Below are 20,181 nucleotides of genomic sequence, written 5' to 3' on the forward strand. Positions count from 1 at the left end.
ACATGAATGGCTCGTTGTGTATCTGATTTGAATGGCTCAGTGTACTAAAGCCAAGATTCTCATGCTATTTGCCTTGCCCATCCATCCTTTCCTGCATCTCTAGGTATACTTTAACTAAATATAAGATACATTTATCAGTGGTTTTGAAAATACTGGTCACATTTATTGCTTTATATTAATGCTCACAGTTTATTTACAATGTTCTAGCATGTACAGTGAAGATCAGGCATCATGATGACTTCGCGTTTCCTGCTCTGGACACTGGATATCTAGGTTCTGATTCAATAGACTTTAGGGGCCAGATCCATATTCCTCATTAGTATTAGTATAGCTTTGCTAAAGCTAAGACAATGCCATCATTTTACACCAGCTGAAAATTTAGCCCATAACCTGTTTAAAATGACAATAAATTCCTGACCAAAAAGCAGTCAGAGTAGTAGCAGTGGTAGTGGTAGTAGCAGTAGTAATAATAATAACAAAATGGGGGATCACAAGTTAGGCTTTTCAAGATTACATCAAGTCAAACTTTTATTAGCAAAGTTGAATTTCATGTATAATGAAAATATCCTTTAAAACCATACATGTACATAGGCATGATACAAACGGCAACTACAGTACAAACACATTTCTCTAAACCTTAATAAATTTACACTAACATTCATCTCAAAAAAGTAACAGTGAGAACTTGGTAACACGTTTGTCTTGATCTCTTCTCGTGAAGTAACAAAATATTGTGTGTGATATTTAGGAAAAAAAAGTATGCTTTGGCTCAAACCCACACATTATTTCCCGTATGTATGAAAGTTGAACAAACTACTGCAGATCACAAAGCTCAGTCACTTGATAGCATATGTAAAACATTAATATGAAGGCTACACTGTTGAAATGTAAACAGGTACTAAAAGACAAATGGCAAACATATAAATCAGGTTTTACTCCAAAACATTAAGCAATAAAAAAAAATATAAAGATGCTTTTCAGGACTTGATCCCTTGTCAAATTAATGGAATTTCTGCCAGCAAGCACCAACGACGATTTCTTTTAAGTAACTCTCTTCTTGCAGAGGAGCTATTTAAAGTAACTGAGATGTCTAGTTTAGAAGTATAACTATGACCAAATGAAAAAGATTGCAATAAAATACCCCTTCAGATGTATGCAGGTGTCAGAATAAAACATTTACTAGCATTCCTTTAGGAAGCTGTGTGTGAAATTTTTGTCAAAACCCATTTTGGACAGGAGAAAAATAACCTACTCACTTTTACCTAATTCGTTTGGAAAATAATATTGATCCTTCAGACTTTAATTTACCACTTGATCACATAGTTTGGTTCATGAAGTCAATGGTAGTATTAATCTGCACACCAGGGTTTGGAGGACCAGGCCATAACAAAGCCAAAAATGATGTGACAGCTAAATTATTTATCATTAGGTATGTTTGCAGTTGACCTATTATGTATTTACACTCACCTACATGCCGTGATTTACAGGGGAATATATAATTGATTTGATATGGGATCCAATTCTTCTCTCATCAAAGGCCATTCTACAGCCTGGTAGCAGATATGGCTAAGGCTTTTACCCTATATTAGTATCCACTAGTACAAACCCTTGTAAAATTAAGCTGAAGTCAAGAGCAGAGTGCACAGTGATGGGGACATGATCACTGCTTAAAATGAATGATGCTTAAAAAGGATGGATTTTGTGATGGGGGCCTCACAGCCCATCTTCCAGAGGATTAACTAATAGGCTGGCCATTCCTAAGAATATTACTATATATTGTGCATGCTTTAAAATAATACTAATCTAATACAATAAGGACAGATGTTGATTCTCTTTCTTATATTGGATAGCTTTAGTCAGTAGCTTTAGTCCGAATTGTACTACTGAAGAAAGTGGGTGCATCTCCATGTGAAATTAGGGAAGCACAATAAACTCCAGGGCAGTTGGGGCTGAAGTTTATTGCTCTTGGGCACACCATTTACATGTGCCCAGGACCGTAAAGCACTGACCCAGGGCGGTGCAGTTCCAGCTGGAAGAGGCTCCAGGGATAAGCCTGCCAGCCTGGATCTGCTTCGCCCTGGCTCAACGTGCTGCCAAGGGGCTGCCTGGGGCACAAGGGTGCTATAATATGGGGCTAGCTGGCAGGCAGCCCCTGCACTGAAGCACCCTTGTATCCCGTCACCCCATCACCGTCTACATATGTGTTATGGTGTAGTAAGTAACTCTGCCATAGGATAGCACTTATGTTTGGCAGTACTATCCTACTTCAGAGTTAATTGGTTAGCTCCACAAAATCTACATGTACGGTACTGTTAGGCCGCAGTAAATTAGGCGACTCCGCAATAAGTGTCTCATATAGATGACCCCAGTGGGACTTCTTGGGGAGTTGATATAAAACTTTTGGTCCCTAACCCAGTGGAACTGGCAGTGACACCATATTTTGGATGCCAACACTTTTCAATATCAAGACTTTTGTAAACCTTTCCCTTGAGACTATTTTACACTTACCCCAAGCTAGGTCTGTCTACCCTATCCTCAGGCAGAGCACAGCAATAACACAGCTATATTGCTTCTAGTTTCAGGGCTAACACAGGGAGACAGACAGCTCCGAGTGGCTCCGTACAACATTCCCTTGTCCCATACAGACACATCCAAATGCTATATGATTAAGGGAATTTCAAAAACCACTGCAGACTCATAGAAACACTTGCTTTAATCAATATAGTACAGAACTGATGGCAAATATTATAAATCCAACATAAATCCCCAACTTCTTCTCTCATTTATACCCAGGCCACCCCACTTAGAAAAATGTTATCATCTCATTGTGAATGAAAGAATGATTTGACTATTTGACTTGAAAAGGGGGAGGGGAGGGGGAATTGCCATTTTTAAAACATATCTCAGCAGCAAGTTTCAACCTACTTCACGGTCCAAGATATGCACAAGATACAACAGCAGCTAAAAAAAAGATGCTGAAAAAAATTTCTCAAGAATTACAGAGTCCCTAGCAAGTTTTGATGTTTGTTTAATATTCATTGGGCATATTCCTGAAAAATAAAAATCAGTGCACATTTTAAAAATTGCATTGCACATCTTTTTGTCACTCTGTAATTTTTAGGCCCTGAGGCATAACAAAATACTAACATTAAGATGTAAGAGTCTGAATTAAAATTTTAATAGAAAAAGCACTCATACCGGCAGATGAGTAACACATCATAGGAATGTCATCAACATCTCTTAGTAACAACTGAGCAGGCAGGAGCACAGGGTGTTTATTCATCATTTGATAATATGACACCCTGCTAATCGGATCTGAAATTTGTGTCTGTTTTACATAGTTCTCTTTTTGTTTTTCCTGGGACCATGACTTCAGCTAATCCTTAGTACCCATAATACAAGCAGTATGGGTGTTCATTAACTGCAAATGGGTTGTACACATTATAAGATACAAGCAACCATGTGAAGTTGTAGAGGGCTATTGATAACATCATCACCGCAGAGTTTACTTCTGTTGAAAAAATCCTCCCCAGAGCCTTCTGCATCTTGAGCTCTGAAAGAGGAGTAATGCTCTGCAAATACAGCTCCTCAACTACTGTGCTCAAAATAAGACGAGATTTTCAAAACCATTCAGCAACCGCCAGGTACTATTATTTTCAAAGGTTGTATAATACCTCCCAAAATCTTTCCATTTCATACAGGTACATTAAGGGGAGTTCAACTCTTTAGAAAACCTAGCCCTTGTCCATGTAAAAACCGAGTGAAACCATTTCTAATTTTAAGTGCAAATCACAAAGTGGGAATTCCTTGCCTGATCCCATAAACCCTTACTCAAGACAATACCAATCTGTACTGTTTCCACAGAAGCCATGGGAATACTTGCTTAAGTACTGCTTGCATGGAAAATGTTTTACAGAAAACTGTTTTGCCTTATTTAGCAGGTCTCATCATCATGGCAGAAATGTATTTTAATGGTAGCTACCACCATATAAAAAGAACGGACAATTGCAAGTAACATTAACTGTGTACTGAAGTTAGCAAGGCCATACAAAACTTTTAAAAACAGTCATGAAATCAAATATACAAGCAATACAAAAAAATGCACCATGTAGCTTTGCTGAGTTTTTAATCAGTAGCAAAGAATGAACAATTTTGGTGGGGATTTAAAACAGCATTCAGCACCCTACATAAAATACACTGTACTGTAACCCATTATTTTGTTTAAGAATATAGCATTTGGAAATAAAATTTTTAAAAATCCCTAAATTCAGAACTTCCTTTTGGGAAGGGAACACCTTTTGATTACATAAGAAAGAAAGCAGCAAAACTGCTAAATATTATTTTTTTTACACAATTTGTGCTTTTTGAAAACTAATTGAAGCCCGTAAAGATGGAAGCAGCTCTATTACTATATAGCTATACAGACGCATGCTAGCATCACATCTCAATTCCAAATAAAACAAGGCTGTATTTTTCAGGTGTGGCAATATTAACATAATATGTACAATGCATTCGTGAAATGTATGCTAGCATACAGTTATACACAAGAGACATATGGAAAGCAAATCGCTTAGAAATGCAGCTTTCAAAGATCTTGGGAATTAAATTCAGGTGGCCTTTTTATGTCCGAAAACCTGATCCTGCTTTTTTGACAGATAGAAAGACTTTGGAATAAGGCCCTTGTTCAAGCTACTACAACTGAACGCGTTTAAGGAAAGAGGGCCAGCTACTGGCTAGAAGATATATACACAAGATCAGACTTTTTTTCCCCCCTTTTGACAGCAGGTTTGAGATCAAATACTTGCGGCTAAAACTGCATCTCTAAGTACTTGCTTTCAGCTCTAGTCACTAATCCTAGAATCACTGAAACAAGAAGACAATATGAAAAATTAAATAGCATATGGAATGCAGTTCTTTAGTGTTTTACATGATATATATTTTTTCTCACTAAGATATAGCATGTTACTTTATAAAGTAACCTTTTTGTTTTTGTTTGTTTTTTTATTACACTCCAACCTCTACAAAGCCAAGGCCATTATATATTAGGAAATATTGGATGCAAGGTATATACAAAGTAACAAAAGCATACAAGAAAGAGGAAGTTATACTGAGAAACATGTAATATAACTAAGACAGGTGTAGAAGAACAAGTATGTATATACATATGTAACACTGAGTAGCTGCAGTTTTGGTCAGACTGAGTGACATCTCTTGCATGACAGAACATTACACCTTCTGGTTTTATTCAATGAAAATACCTGAACAATCAGGACCAAAAAGAAAAAAAAAAGTCTCAAAAATCATCTGTTAATGGCAGTGACTTATTTCTCTATCCACAGATGTCAAATTCCTGACTGACTCATTCTGTAACCTACTTCTGATCATGTATGGTAAGAGTTGATTACTAGTAAAGATAAATATGGCAATTCAAAATGAATCATTCATGCTAATATTTTATGCATGGAGAGGAAAAGTTGCTGTAGAACTTCCAGTGCTTTCGACTGATCCTTTCTCCTTAGATCCAGAGTAAGCTCCAATAAATGAACCGTCTTCATTAAACATCCCGTGGTCCCCTTCTCCATAATCTACTAAACTATCAGCACTCTCTGTAGCTTTAATGTCCCCATTAATTGATTGAAGGCTGCCTTTGAGTGGCTTTTCATCACTGTCACTAGAAAATAAAGAAAAATCTTCCTAAAACCTAGCTTTGTATTACAGCTCTGGCAATTGAGCATTTAACTTTAGCAAATGAAGAGAAATGTCCAAGAAAGAGCGAGCAAAATATTTTAAAAAATAATAATAATGTAGGGAAAATTTCTGAACATGGTGCATGGAAAATTATCGTGCTTGAGCCAGTGGATGTTACATAGCTGGTGCGTGGTGGTTTGTGGACTGTTTGAATTGTTGCGATTCACTGAGAAATACCCATTTGGATCTTTGCTCTTTGTTTTCCCCCCTGCCTCCTTTTGCCACTGAAACTGTGGGCGAAAGATGAGGAGAGACAAAAGCAGGAAGAAAAGAGAAAAGAAGAAAAGCTGAAAACCAGCTTTGGTAATTCATTTTTCACATCATCTTTAAAGAGAGAAGCATAAAGAGTCTCATTTGGAAAGCAGAGAGCCATTTGTATAGCCTGCTGAAGGCCCCATTTATTTCACTGGTCCTCTGAAATGGTGTGGGCTTATCGAGGTTAGTTTAATACATGGGGCCGTTAGCATTTGTTGACATCCTGCTGCTTGGTGGAAGGGTACACGGATGGGACTGCATGTACGGGTTGTGATTTTAAATAACTGGCAGGGTCTTGGCAACTTTTATCTATTCTAAGTGAAATATAAATAATTTGCATAAGGAAGCATGTATTTCTGTGAACAGGTAGAGCAGCACAATGATTCATACCCACTCACTATTGTGGTCTCTTCTCTTGGAGGGTGGCTGGACTGTGTTAGAGAGCCTGATGGACCTGCTACAACTTTGGAGAACAAAATTGGGTCTTTAGCTGAAGCAAAATGGACTCATTCTTTAAGGTCCACAAGCCTCAGGGTCAGTCCCTCTAGAGATGATCCACCAAAGATAATGCTGATGCCAAGAAAGTGATTTGTATGCATAAACAGCTACCACTTAGATATCTCTGGTCCTCAAACTACAGTCTTGATAGGCATTTACAGTTATTGCATGTGCCATAATGCTTTGGAGCTCAAGAGTCTCTATAATCTCAGGCCCAAGCCTACTTCTTCATATTACTGTATATGTCTTTAGTACAACATTTCCTTTTCTCTGTAGTCTTCATTTGCATTAAGTTTGACTCGGGCTGCTCTGGCTTTGCCTTACTCAACCACTTACTTATCCAGATTAAGGAGCATGGCTGTACAGCTGATGTCTAACTGCTGGAATGTTTTGGCCGACTGCTCTCTCTTTCACTGCATCTCAGGGTCAGGAAACAAAACTAGAGGCTTAAGGGAATGGTAGCATTAAGCCTATTGTATGGTGTTGAAGGATCTGGGCCATTACATTTTTGGAAGAGCCAGTCAAAAATATACACAGAAAAAAGGGACAAACTTTTGAAAACCTTTCCATGAAATATATATATATTTTTCAGCCAGTTCCCCTTTTATTAGGAAATGGTGATGCCAACTCTCTGTGTATCTAAGGGATCTCTCGTCTCACTGGCAAAGCATAAGGTCTTGTCTGTTGGAGCCCATCTATATCATTGGTATTTGTATCTTGGTTATATTGTTACGTATCCAGCTCACAACTCTGAATTTACATATGTATATGAAGAATGATTAAATGAAGTGTTAAAATACACTGAGTGTTATTTGGCAAAAGTTATTTTTAATAAATGGATCCTAACAATATTAATTAAAATCTCTTATTATGCACAGCAGAATCAATAGGATGCCTAATTACCTAGAAGGACTGGAAAGAGGCAATTTATAATGGGTTCCCATGGAACTTCTAAGGCTACAACAAACACCCCCCTCCCCCCCCCCCCCCCCCCCCCCCGAGATGTGGGAAATAATGCAGTAAAGAAAATTTCTGAGTATGACAGTCCAGTGGAAAATAGACTGGGAACTCCAGGTAGATCTTGCAGTGAGACTGCTATTGCGTATTTTGGAAGGCCCAGCATTTTCCTGTTTCAACAAAGCTGGGAGTTTGTCACAGAAGTTTTCCATCTGTCACATAATATAAATAATTTTACTTGAAATTCTTGTACTGTCAGAATTTGACAAAGAAGCATATATGAGTCAAAAGTTTCATACTTTAACTGGCATCCTTGAAGCCTGCTGAAACATATTCTGCTCTCAGTTATGCCAGTGTAATCATTCCAGAGTATCAGCAGTGAAGTCAACAGAACAGAAGTCAAAGACAGATGAAAGTGAAAGCAAAATATGTCCATATAAATCTACAGGACATTTACTGGTACATTTGCTTGAAAGAAGTGGGACCGTTAGTTCAGATGCAAAAACTAACCCCCAATTTGTTAACACTGAGTTGGGCCTCTAAGTTAGGAACATACCCACTTGCATCTTCAATCATCATTTATTCCAAATTAATATTGAAATTATTGGCAACTTTCTCTGAATAAGGATGGAAGTAGCCAGTCCTAAATTTGAACCTTCAGTTTCAATATTTAAGATGTCTGTTACTTTCCCATGGACAGGACTTGTATTGATAGAAAATTATAAGTTGAGGGGAGAAAGTTACTAACCACATGACTTTCTTACCTTTCTAAATATTTGTCCCATTAGAAAGCATTAAAAATTAAATAAAGATGAAATTATGCAGAAAACCCCTCATCCTTTACAAATAATGAAGTATACAAATTGGACTTAGCCAGAAACTTGTAACGTTATAGCCAATTAAACCAATTGTACAATACTGTCTTTTTATACTTAGCATAATTATGTAATAGAATTAGCCTTTATCTTATTTTAACTGAAGCCAAACATAATTATTTTATCCAGAAAATACTTATTGTCATTTTCAGTTGTTAATTTTCATCCTTTTTTCATTCTTTTTTTTCCAGAATTAACACCTACTAACTCAAATCCCACTGATGCCAATAGGTGACTTTCTGATGAATTCAGTGGACTTTTGAGCAGCCACAAGACTAAAACGTAAAAGGATTTTTATATTACACATAAGATGCTTAATAAGAAGAAGGCAAAAATAAGTGCTACTCCATCAGCAATTACCTATGTCTCAACTTGGGTGGATTAAAGTGTTCTGGATATAGCTTTACATTCATATTATCATCCACTCCCAAGAGGCATGCTTTGAAAATGAAAAATAGTGTGACTTGGAGGCGCTAATAAAAATTCATTTAAAAATACTTGTGATGATATTGGAAGAAAACCCCCACATCTGTTATATTGTTATTGCAGGTTATATTTACCTATATTCCCCAAAGATTTCATCTTTTATTGATTGGGCTTCAGGATCTGGATGCAAGTCTTCTTTTTCTTTCACTGTGCAAATGAAAGAAAGCAGAAACCTTTTCAGCATGCTTGGGTTCAGTTATGTGGGAACCTGTCAGTCATCATCAACCATTCAACCCAGAGGACAACAGCTATAGCTAAGTGGTTCACAGTACAACAAGGGCTAGGTTGTCAAGACGTGTAGAGTAGCTGGCTTTCTAATACACAATGACCACAATCAGAGTTTCACACAGGACCTTTCTTCACGCCTTTGAAAAGTTAGCCTGTATGATTTCTTTTAGCAAGACTCATTTCTTTCCTGTGAAATTCAGGCTGTATCTGGAAGCTTGATGTGTTTGTCATTAGGATGTGCAACTAGTATTTAGTTGGAAATTCACATTCAAAAGAAACAAAGACCTCCAATATCCTAGTTCTAATAAATAAGTAAAAGCCTGGATGTTACATAGGGAGGTGCTAAATCTATTTAATAACAAATGTAATTGTGCAATACTATTATATATGTAAGAAATTTAATTCTGATTTCAGCTAAAGATCTACTTGCACTATATGTATTATCTGCTACCATAACATATTTATTCTAGTGTAATTATGGTCAAATTGGGGGGAAAAAAAGGAGGCACACAAAGCATATAGCAGGACATGCAAAATATGAACTGCACATGCAAAGTATGCTAAGTATCTCAGTACAAAATTATCCACAGAGTGCAGCTTTAGTAACTATGGCACATCTACATGTTCAATTAGCATGGCTGAATAAAATCTGATGCAGTTTGCAACAGAGTTTATTGCCCCCGGTTGCAGCGTTTACATGCGTATCCAGGACTGCAGCATGTTGAGCCAGGGCAGCACAGCCCCAGCTGGCAGAGGGTCCCAGGGGGTCAGCCTGCCAGCCTGAAGCCACTCTTCCCCAAATCAATGTGTTGTGGAGGGACAGGCTAGGGCACAAGGGTGCTACAGTATGGGACTAGCTGGCAGGCAGCCCCCACACTGTAGCACCCAGTCAGCCTCAGTCCAGAGTCAGTCCAATACCATATTTGGGGTCAGAAAGTAATTTCATGCCATGGTCAGATTGGTATGGACTGTGTGGGGTTTTCCTTCCTTGGCAGCAGGGATTTGCATTCTGCCTGGGATATTTTGAGTGAATATCAACAACTTTTACAGCAGCAGGACATTGGCTGCTGTGGTCTCCCTGCTATGTGTGGGCAGGTTAGGGGCTAGGGCTGTGCAAAGCTTTGGTTGCTGATTCGATTCGGAGGAGATTCGGCAGCCAAATCTCCAAATCGGAATTAAATGAGGGGACCACTAAAAAGGTCTGAATCATTCCAAGCCTCCAAATCAATTCGGAAAAGATTGGGAGGAGCTCCAGAGATTCCGGCAGTCTCTGCTCTCTGCCACAGGGAGCTGGACCTGGGCTCCATGCCAGTAAGTAGGGGGCAGGGGTGGGGGCTGGAAGAGGGAGGGGACCATGAGGGACCCCTGCCAGGCCCCATCTCCTGCCTCTGCCTGCTCCCCCAGCCCCCATGAGTGTCCCCTACCCCCTCCCACTTTCCCAGCCCCATCAATGGCTGCCTCACCCGGCCCCAACACCCCAGCACTTTAAATCACCCGGCCCTAACATCCCAGCACTTTAAAAAGAAAAAAAAAAAGCCCCTCACTCACTGGCTCCTGCCAGGGGGGGCATGAACCCTGCTGCCCCCCACTGCCCTGTGCTGCATGGGGGGCTCTGCCATGAGCGTCCAGAGGCCCCAACAGTCATTGCAGCAGCCAGTGAGTGCGGGAATTTTAGGGTTTTTTTAAAGAGCTGAGATGCTGGAGCCAGGCGGGACAGCCATTGATCGGGCTGGAAGAGTGGGCAGAGGTTGGAACCTGTTCGATTTGGCAATTCGGCCAATTCAGCGGTGGCCAAGTCTCTGAATCAGATTCGGCTGAATCAATTTGGGATAGTGATTTGAATCACCAAATTGAATCGCTGCCCCTCGAATTGGCCAAATCCAAATCTGAAGCAAATACTAGACACTTTGCACAGGCTTATTAGGGGCTACGTCTTTTCCTCGTGTCAGGGTTGACTCAGTGGTTTTGCTAAGAGCATAGACAATGGATTTGTATAGAGTGGTTTAGATAGGGATGATCCTGCCTGAGGCAGGGGATTAGACTAGATGATCTATGGAGGTCCCTCTAGCCCTACTTTATGCATCTATGACACAGGATGACAATGAGCCTCCGAAGTGATGCAGCTATCACAGGGTCAAATGTGATCCCGTAAGATTTAAGGCCCTGGTGAAACTTCATCTGTAATACTGTGTACAATTCTAGTCACCCAGAAGATGCATTCAACCCAGTGGGCCACTAGAGGAATAGACAGCTTATCTTACAAAAGGATATTAAAACGACTTGGCTTGTTTAGTCTCACAAAATGAAGCCTATCAGGCTTCACTGATATAACTTCTCTCTATAAATACATTTGGGAAGAGGCGAGAGGAGGAAACAATGAAGAGAAGGGATTACTTAAGCCAAAATCTTGGCACAAGAACAAAGGCATATACCCTGGCCATGAGTTACTTGTAAATTTAGGATTTCCATGAGGACAAGTCTAATAACACTGGAGGTACTGGAGTGCCAAGGCAGCAAAGCCACATACACCGCACAGAATGTCACCCACCAAGTATAGGTTTGCTTGTATTTATTTAAATCAACTTTTTTTTTTTTTAAATTACAACACACAAATCCAAACTGTATTTTTCAGGTTGTAAATATTCAGTCTTCAGAGATGGAAGCGTGACTTTTTAGACTCTTCCGTTCAACTAAGTATCTATGTGTCTGAAGATGCCTGCTGTTATCAAATATATTTCACAAAAAAAGGACAATAGCTGTACTTACCTGAGTATTTTCCTCCTTTATTCCTTTTGACAAAGCAAACAGTTAGCAGCAATAAGGTAAGCAAAGCAATGGCACACATCAGTCCAATAAACCAGCCTTGTGTAGAAATTCCCTCATATATGCCAGCATAAGCTTTGTAGAAGAAAAGAAACAAAAATATTTAAGTAGGGGAAAACAGAGTAACCTACCGCAAAAAGAATGTTTAACATTTTCTTTACTGATCTGGAATGATCAAACTCTTGTTACTGATATCAAGCTAGCATTTTTAATTTTAAGATATAAAGGACAGAAATAAAATGTCCAAAGAACACTATTTACATATAAGGCAAATGAAGTATGTGTGTCACACAATACATGTTTTTGGAAAGACATTTCCAAAGGAGTGCTTGATTCAGAGGATTAATACTGAAATAGGAAAGGTGCACAGAAAATTGCTAAGCCTCTCATGCACAAAGCAGTTTTGCAAAGACAGAGTTAAAAGTGTTTTTTAGGATACATGCAAACTGCTCAGCTAGCCGCATTCATGGAGAAGGAGCAGCACCTACCCTTTTAAAATGGCATACAAGCTAAAACCTGTAAATAGTAGGTATTGGAAAGTTTTGTAATGATTCCAGTACTTTAGAGGGTAACATTGGAGGCTGAACAGAAAACTAATGAAATCTACAGTAAGAAACTCTTTGATTTCATTGGATACAAGCTCAGGGTCCATTATTTCAATATTATATTTCATTGTAGACCATATGTAAAACTAATATTTATTTAAATTTAAAAAGAAATTTTGATTTATCACCTTAAAGGGTTTCATTTCTCACCTCTCCCCCTCGTCTCAATTACATCTTCAAAAATGCTATTGTTATCAACCCAATTCTTAGTCACTAGACGAACTGTATATTCAGTTCCAGGCTCAAGTGCCTCAATGGGGTGAAACTTTTGGGTGGGATTTACTGCTCCTGAAATCTTCCCGATCCCTTTACCTATGAAACGTACATAGCCAAGTCATATTAATGAGTTATTCATTGAACAGTCAGACTCCAAAATGCACAGTTACAAAATGATCTATACAACACGCATACATGAATATATTTAACGTCTCTCTGGGATATATATTTTGGAGAGACTATAAAATAAAGTAGAAAAACAGTTTCTCTGCTTGTTTTAATATTTCACAAGTTAAAGTCAACTGCAAACTGAAATAATCCTGATATTTAGGGAGGATTTTCTACAATTTCCAGGATGAAAGGAGATATTGATGAAATGACATGTAGGATTATAGATTTGCTTTAATTAATACCTGCCTTAAAAATTACAAATTGAATGTGGCTTTGCTTTGGTTAGATAATCTGTGGCTCTGATCCTTTTCTCATTAAATTGAACTCGTTGGGTCAGGATTAAATACACAGTTATCCAGAAAAAGGGAATTACATCTCTTATAGGAATAATTTACATTGGGAAGTATACTAATTTTTCCCTAGAAAGAAGCTCCTCACTTCCCTTTTTGCACAAGTATTTTACAAGTGGAGCACTGTTTTAGACATAACTAAAGGGTTTTTTAATATGACTTTCATACGTAATCTTTGCATATTCTAAATGATCTTTATAAGAAAAGTATTTGTAATCATAATCAAGTATTTGTTTAAATTTGGTTTTCTAGTAAGTCCAGTCTTGATCTCAAAACTTCCATTGGCCCATTAGGTATTTTGCCTAAATTAGAAACTGAAAGGTAGCATCGTGTACCTTTCCTTATAAATAATATTCCATTATTAATAAAAAATATTCTTATAAAATAATATTTCATGTTAACTCCAAAATGAAATGTATACATTTAGGACAAAAGTTATTCACAATATGAAGGGTCTTATAGGAGCATGCCTATGTAAAGGCAGCAGCATCCGTTTCTAGATAAAGATCCATCTCTGGGAGTCAGAAAATCCTGGCTCTGTTCTGTATTCTGCCAAGTTACTTTACTTCTCTGTGCCAATGGGAGTATTCAAGAAGTGTAGCAGGAATTGCTGCATGTTATATAAAGCATAAACTATCCTAACATATAGCATACACTATGCTAACACTTCATAGCTGTTCTCTTGTTTTGGGGTTTTTAAATAATAATTGTAATAGAAATGATACAAGCATGATAGAACAGCATCCACTTTTAGAGAGTGATCTAAAACCCATTCAACTCAATAGAGGTGTCTCACTGATGGCAATGTGCTTTGGATCAAGACTTTATTCAATAGTACCCATATCTAAAATTAGGAACGTAACCTTCTAACATTCCCCAGATTTGGGGGGGGAAATACTAATACACATGCTATTTTAATTCTGTTCAGTTGCTTAATTTGCATAATGTATCTGTTTGCAGTTCTAAAGTAATCTCAATGAAAGCACAGCATGGTTATTTCCACACAGCATAGCTTCAAAACTGCCGGACCGATTTGCACAGACAGTAAAACAATGGCTATTAGTACCAAAACTAGTAAACACAGTAAGCAAGAAAACTTTTAGAGATTAGAATTTGGTTGGTACCTGAAGGAAAAGAAAGAAAAAGATTAAGAACAGCACAGACCTTGTCAAAGGAACAGTACATAGTAAGTTTTTCAATTCAGCTATATAAATATTACAATAAACAGTTAAATTAGTAGGCCACCGAGAACCAGAGAGAACATGCAGAACTGGAATAATGCCGATGTTGAAACATGGTGCATTAGCATAAATTATTCCATCTACTGGTAGGTTTTGCTAAATGAACTACGTGAGGCTAAGCAATAATTTTTAATCAAACTGCAGATTAAGCAACAGGACTTACAGGTAAATTTTAATTACATTTTCTAAAACAGAGACACCAGAACAATGAATGTAATGAAAATGCTATCCATAAAGGAACCAGAAGTAATGTTCTGCTATATGAACTTTAATCCCATTACTCATTAAATGCCATATAACACTTAAAACATGTCAGCCAGACAAGGCAATCATATATTGCAATTTGTATACAAGCTAGGTCTGATCTTGTAGATTTATTCACTGTTCCAAGCCAGCAAAGCATTTAAGCATGTGCTTAACTGTAGAAATAATTGATTTCAATGAGATGATGTATATATATTACTTTGAATGCATGCGTCAGAGCTTTGCTACATCAGGGATAGACAGTCTGAGTAGCCTGGAACCAAAATTGGTATCCCAGTTCTCTGTAAATAATTCTCCGTATCCTAAAATTCAACACAGGAGCCCAGGAGTGTCTGCCTGTGTGGTGTCATCCCATATAAAAATAGTCTGTATTATTCAACCAAATATAATACCTATAGAGGAAAAAGAATTGGTAACTGAGGAAAAGTTGATAGGTGGAATAGAAAAAGTAGTGTAGAGTCCTGAAAAATAAAAAAAACCCCAGAGATATACTGAAAGCAAAATGTTTACCCATTATTGAAAGGTCAGTGAGCGGCAGAAATTAGCTTCAGAAAACTGAAAGCAGGTAGGTTAGTTTTTTAATGTACCACAGGAGAGAAGCAGCATTAGTAATGAAAACATATCATCAGCATTTCTCATTTCCCCCCTACTATTCATCAGTCATATCATGGGATTCACATGAACATTAAACACTGAGCTGCAATTTGACAATATGCTTAGTGGGCTTCGAGATGGATGAGAACAGTGGAACTTGCTTTTTATTATTATTTTACTGAAGCTACACTATGAAGGAACAAGATAAACCTCCTTCATGGATTTACTACCAGTCTTTACTAGTTCATCTAAAATTAGCGCATCTGTTATGAAACGCATCCAAAAAAAAAAAAAAAAAAAAAGCTGGCAATCATGCAGCTGAATTAAAAATTGCAGATAATAGTTTAATTTATAGCTGTACCTGTCTCAATACATCTGCTTGAAATAAATGGAAAGTTAAACTTTCATCAGTTTTCCTCCACTGACTGGCTATTAAAAGCTTATAAATATGCATCATAATTACCCTGCACCTTCTGGGCTTTTGTAGTCCAGGAGGCATTTCATGCTGAGTTGTAGCAATTTTAAGAGGTAGTTGGCGTTTAGAATCCATTAGGTGAGAATTAATGGCTTACCCACAGTAGCTGGCTTTCTAGACCATCCACTCTGACTTTGGGTTGTTAGCTGTACTTTGGTATCTCACAGAAGACAGGCTAGTCTTACTGAGAGAGTATCTTTTTAGTTCCAGTTAGTGCTCTGAATGTAAAAAAAACCTGTGTGTCCTGGGTGGCAGAGACATGATTAACTGGTGTAAGTGATTCACTAGTTAATGCTTGCAGTAATCCTAGTAGGTGGTCACTAGTACTCTGGTTCAGGCAGGCTTGGGTGCATTGGTGAGGCCTGCAGGACTGTTTCCATGCTCTGCGCAGTGTGGCGATGGGGGAGCATATTATACCCCAAAAAATATGGTGATACACAGATAAGGGGTTTGTAAAGTTATTGTTCAAGCATAGCTTTTCCTGCGGCACTTCTATTCTGGATGGAGATCCACGTCAAGAAAAGAGCCTTCCTTTCTTCTCTGATCCAGACTGCATAAGCAAACAAGTATTTAATTTAAAATCATTAGACAGGTCAAATAGCAGGGGACAAACAGGACTCTATCAGCATCTCAAACTGACAGATGTCTGCACTTCTTAGGGACAAGGCAACGTGCAAAGTCCAGAATCCAGTCCATGAGAACTGAATATACTGCAGGAGGGGTATCTACCTCTATCTGTAACATGGATAGAGAAGATCTTTTTTTTCTGCCTTGCTTGTGGATATTCATTGGATATGGAAAATCACTGAGACACAATAACCATTAAAAGCCTACAGTGCTATTTTAATGGAGTTTCATTCCACAGTAGGACTGCAATATAAATCTGCCACTTACCTGGGGAACTTTGAATAATATGACTTGACTTTTAAAACACATTCCATTTTTTAAGAGGCAATATTAAGTTTAATTTTTAGCGCCCACCAGGCAACAGCTTAAAATGTGAGAAAGTCACTGAGATGTGTGTGATTCTGTCAGCCACAGGACACAGATCTGGTGCAATTTAAATGAACCTGGACCAATTTAGCCCTGTGAAAATTACGCAGAACCTCCCTGGGATTTCAATGGGAGCTGGAGGGCTACATCAGAGAGTGAAATGGGACACAGTCAGGTGGCTCTTGTTTGAGTCACTTGAAAAGTCTGTGGTACGGGGCACAAAAGCAATAGCAGAATAGGACCCTTGCAGCGAGCACAAATTACACTATTCTGTTCAACATGCAATCCATCACTCTTACTTCCACTAGAATCTCTTGCTGACATTGTTGAAACAAAATCTTTTGACAGAAAAGAAGGAAAATAAAAGGAAGAAGAATGTCAGATATTCTATTTACTCTAGTTTTAAGCCATGCATTCATAATTTCATAGTTTCTAGGGTCGGAAGGGACCTGAACAGATCATCAAGGCTGACCCCCTGCCCTGGGCAGGAACGAGTGCTGGGATCCTGATACCCCAGTCAGATATCTATCCAAAGGCCTCTTGAAGACCCCCAAGTAGGGGAGAGCACCACTTCCCTTGGAAGTCCATTCTGGAGCTTGGCAGACCCCAGTCAGCATCAGAAATTCATCTAAAAATTAATGGGCTAAGCAAGGTTGTTCAAATTACAAACAGCTTTTTAAATGACCAAATGTAGAACTCCTGACCTCACAAAGTAACAATATCTGAGCAAGTAGGATTGCATTTTTCTTTTAAAAAAATGTGTTTTTTATTATGTTGTTGAAGACTAGTATATTGATAACAATAGGAGGAACAGAGAGGATGCTGGGCAGAGGAGAGAGAATTTGTTATGATAGCATCAGATTCTGCACAGCACAAAATGGGCATGTGTGGAGGATATATTGGGTGCTTGGATGATCTTGGCTGGGATCAATGAAAAGGCACTACTTAAGAGACTGTGGTAATGCAACCAGAGGCCTGTTACCGGAGGAAAGGGATGTGTCAAAGTAGATCAGCCAACACTCTGCTTGCCTATATGAAATAAGGATTGACAGAAAACTTTATCTAACAGGTACTGGGATGAGGGAAGTGGGGAAAACTATTCAAGCACTACTGAAGAGTGAATATCTGAAGGGGGGAAACCCACATGAATTGCAAAAGAGCGTCATGATTTTCCCTAGAATTAGGGAGGTATCTTTTTGAGATGTGTATGAAATCAGTTCAGCACGAAACCTTGACCCCAGATGGGCTCATGCACATCCCTGGATGCAATTTCTTCCAGACTGCAAATATGACAGGAGATTTTTTCTGCAGTCCCAGTTAAGGAGAGAGAAAACAGGACTTCTTTTTGGAGAACTCTGCGTGGATTCAAAAAGTAACCGGCAGGCACCACACGCAGCCACGTATGTGTTTGGAGTACCTTGTAAGCACTTCAGCCGGAGTACGTGTTTGTAAGGACCCTTGCAATCTTGCAGAGGAAAGGGGAAAGAGATGCAGTCCCTATTTCACTGGTTGTCAGCCCAATTTGACAATACATCCTAACTAGGGTCTTGGGACAATAACTCAGAATGCAGAACATTTTTAGTGGGTCCTATGCTGTAGCCTCAGTGACCAAAGGAATTAATATTTTAGTTGACTCCCAAACTATGTAAGTGGCAAGGCCCATTTTGTATCAAGATTGTTACAGTATGTTATCACTGCTAAAAAGAATGAAGCTAGGCCACTTCTGCTTATCACATTGCCCTTGTCCTTCATTGTGGCATTTCCATGGCCATTATTATTGAATAATTTTGGGGAACATGTTCACTGGTATACTTGTCTGCTCAAACTTGCTAAGCATAGTGTGTTTATTTTATTCCAGCCCTATGAGGCAAACCAGCTGCATTACTTCTAATTTTCCAATAAATCATTGAATATGAAAATGTTTAGGAGACAGGGTAAATAGCCTACGAATGGGCTTCACTGTTGGCCATTTGTAGCTTTTGATAAAATAATGCGACTCGGAGCACAAACATTCGAATCAGCTTCTGCTAATGGATTTGTGGGACTCTCAAATTCTGTTCTCAAATGGCAACACATGGCTTCCATTAATATTACTGTTAAAAAAGACAGAATTTGGCACACTAATATTTTAGTAGTTCTCCAGTGTCCTTTTAATGACTGCTAAATTTTAATTTTCATAAAACCCACTGAGCTCATTGGTGGGTGAAGCGAAAGAGCAACATGAAATAGCTAAATCGAATGTACTGAAGAACAGAATTGCTGCGTTTAAAAGTTCATTGATAGTGCTAATGCAAAGCAAACAATTTCAGTCCTCAAATGAGAGAGAGAAAGAATTCAAAGCTGAAAATCTCAATAGATTTTTTTTTCCATTACATTCAAAACTTTTCAGTGTAAAAATACACTGCCTATTAACTTACTCCCATCTGTTATTGTTAGTCCTTCTTCTGTGGCTGGCTTGCCACAGCCTTTCATAGTACAGGCACTCACATAGAATTTGTATTTAGTACTGGAGCTCAGATTTGAAAGCCTCCAACTGAAAGTCGAAGGGTTGGTAATATTGACGTCACTCAAAGGTCCAATCTCATCGGTTTCATTGACTGAAAAACAAACAGCAGCGTTCAGTCAGGCATGGCCACCAAATGTTACAAAATGCAAAAATGTCAAGAGAGCTGATAAAAAGGAGGCAGTTTGCAACAAGTGGAAAGGATGATGTTCTGAAAAAAAATGTGTATCTTACTACCCTGATACCTTTTGGAGTCCTTGAACAGGATTTATGTTATTTGATTGGCTGCTTCTGCAGTTGAAAAGGTAGTGACTATAGAGGTCTACTGAGTAGGCCTGTGCACAGTGGCTAGTATTCGCTTTGGATTCAGATTCAGCCAATTCGGGGGACGGTGATTCAATTCGGTGATTCGAATCACTGTCCCAATTTGATTTGGCCAAATCTGATTTGGAGTTTTGACTGCTGACAAATCTCCGAATCAGCCAGGCCAGGCCCATTTCCCACCCCTCTCCCAGTCCGGCAATAGATGTCCCAGCACCTGGCATTTGTTAAAAAAAACTGTCCCCGGTGCTCACCAGGTGCTGCTGGGTGGGGGGCAATCTCCGCTTCCACCCACTTCCCCAGGCTGCATGGGTGGCTCTGCACGAGCCCCATGACCCCTCCCTTGCTCCCCCATGGGTGCCCCACCTGGGCCAGCTCTGGTCCTTTAAGAATAAAAAAGAAAAACAAAACCCTGGACTCACTGGTCCTGCTGGCAGGGGGCGATCCCCACTGCTCCCCATTGCCCCACACCATGCCCCTCTGCATGAGCCCCCAAAGCTCCAAGGCCACTGCCAGAACAGAGAGTCCCGGGGCTTTTCTCAGCTTTTTTCTTTTCTTAAAGAGACAGAGTTGACCTG

General features: G+C 38.9%; 1 protein-coding gene across 13 annotated transcripts in view; it reads right to left on the bottom strand.

Moving 5' to 3' along the window:
• Nucleotides 1-165: 165 nt before the first annotated feature.
• CHL1 (cell adhesion molecule L1 like) overlaps nt 166-20,181 on the bottom strand; it is a 190,384-nt gene continuing 170,368 nt past the window's right edge. For 3 of the 13 annotated variants that reach the window (XM_006018694.3, XM_006018693.3, XM_014517464.2), the window contains 5 exons: nt 19,197-19,376; nt 12,626-12,787; nt 11,814-11,945; nt 8,894-8,966; nt 167-5,671 (listed from right to left, as the gene is read on the bottom strand). In XM_006018694.3, the coding sequence (XP_006018756.1) occupies nt 5,455-5,671; nt 8,894-8,966; nt 11,814-11,945; nt 12,626-12,787; nt 19,197-19,376 (764 nt within the window). In that variant the 3' untranslated portion in view covers nt 167-5,454. Of the gene's footprint in view, nt 5,672-5,691; nt 5,979-7,530; nt 7,671-8,403; nt 8,609-8,893; nt 8,967-11,813; nt 11,946-12,625; nt 12,788-19,196; nt 19,377-20,181 lie in introns of those variants that run through there. The other 10 variants (XM_025197971.1, XM_025197972.1, XM_025197973.1 and 7 more) reach the window with 7 other exon arrangements.

This window comes from Alligator sinensis, unplaced genomic scaffold (assembly GCF_000455745.1).
Source record: "Alligator sinensis unplaced genomic scaffold, ASM45574v1 scaffold121_1, whole genome shotgun sequence".
In the NCBI taxonomy this organism is placed as follows: Eukaryota; Metazoa; Chordata; order Crocodylia; family Alligatoridae; genus Alligator; species Alligator sinensis.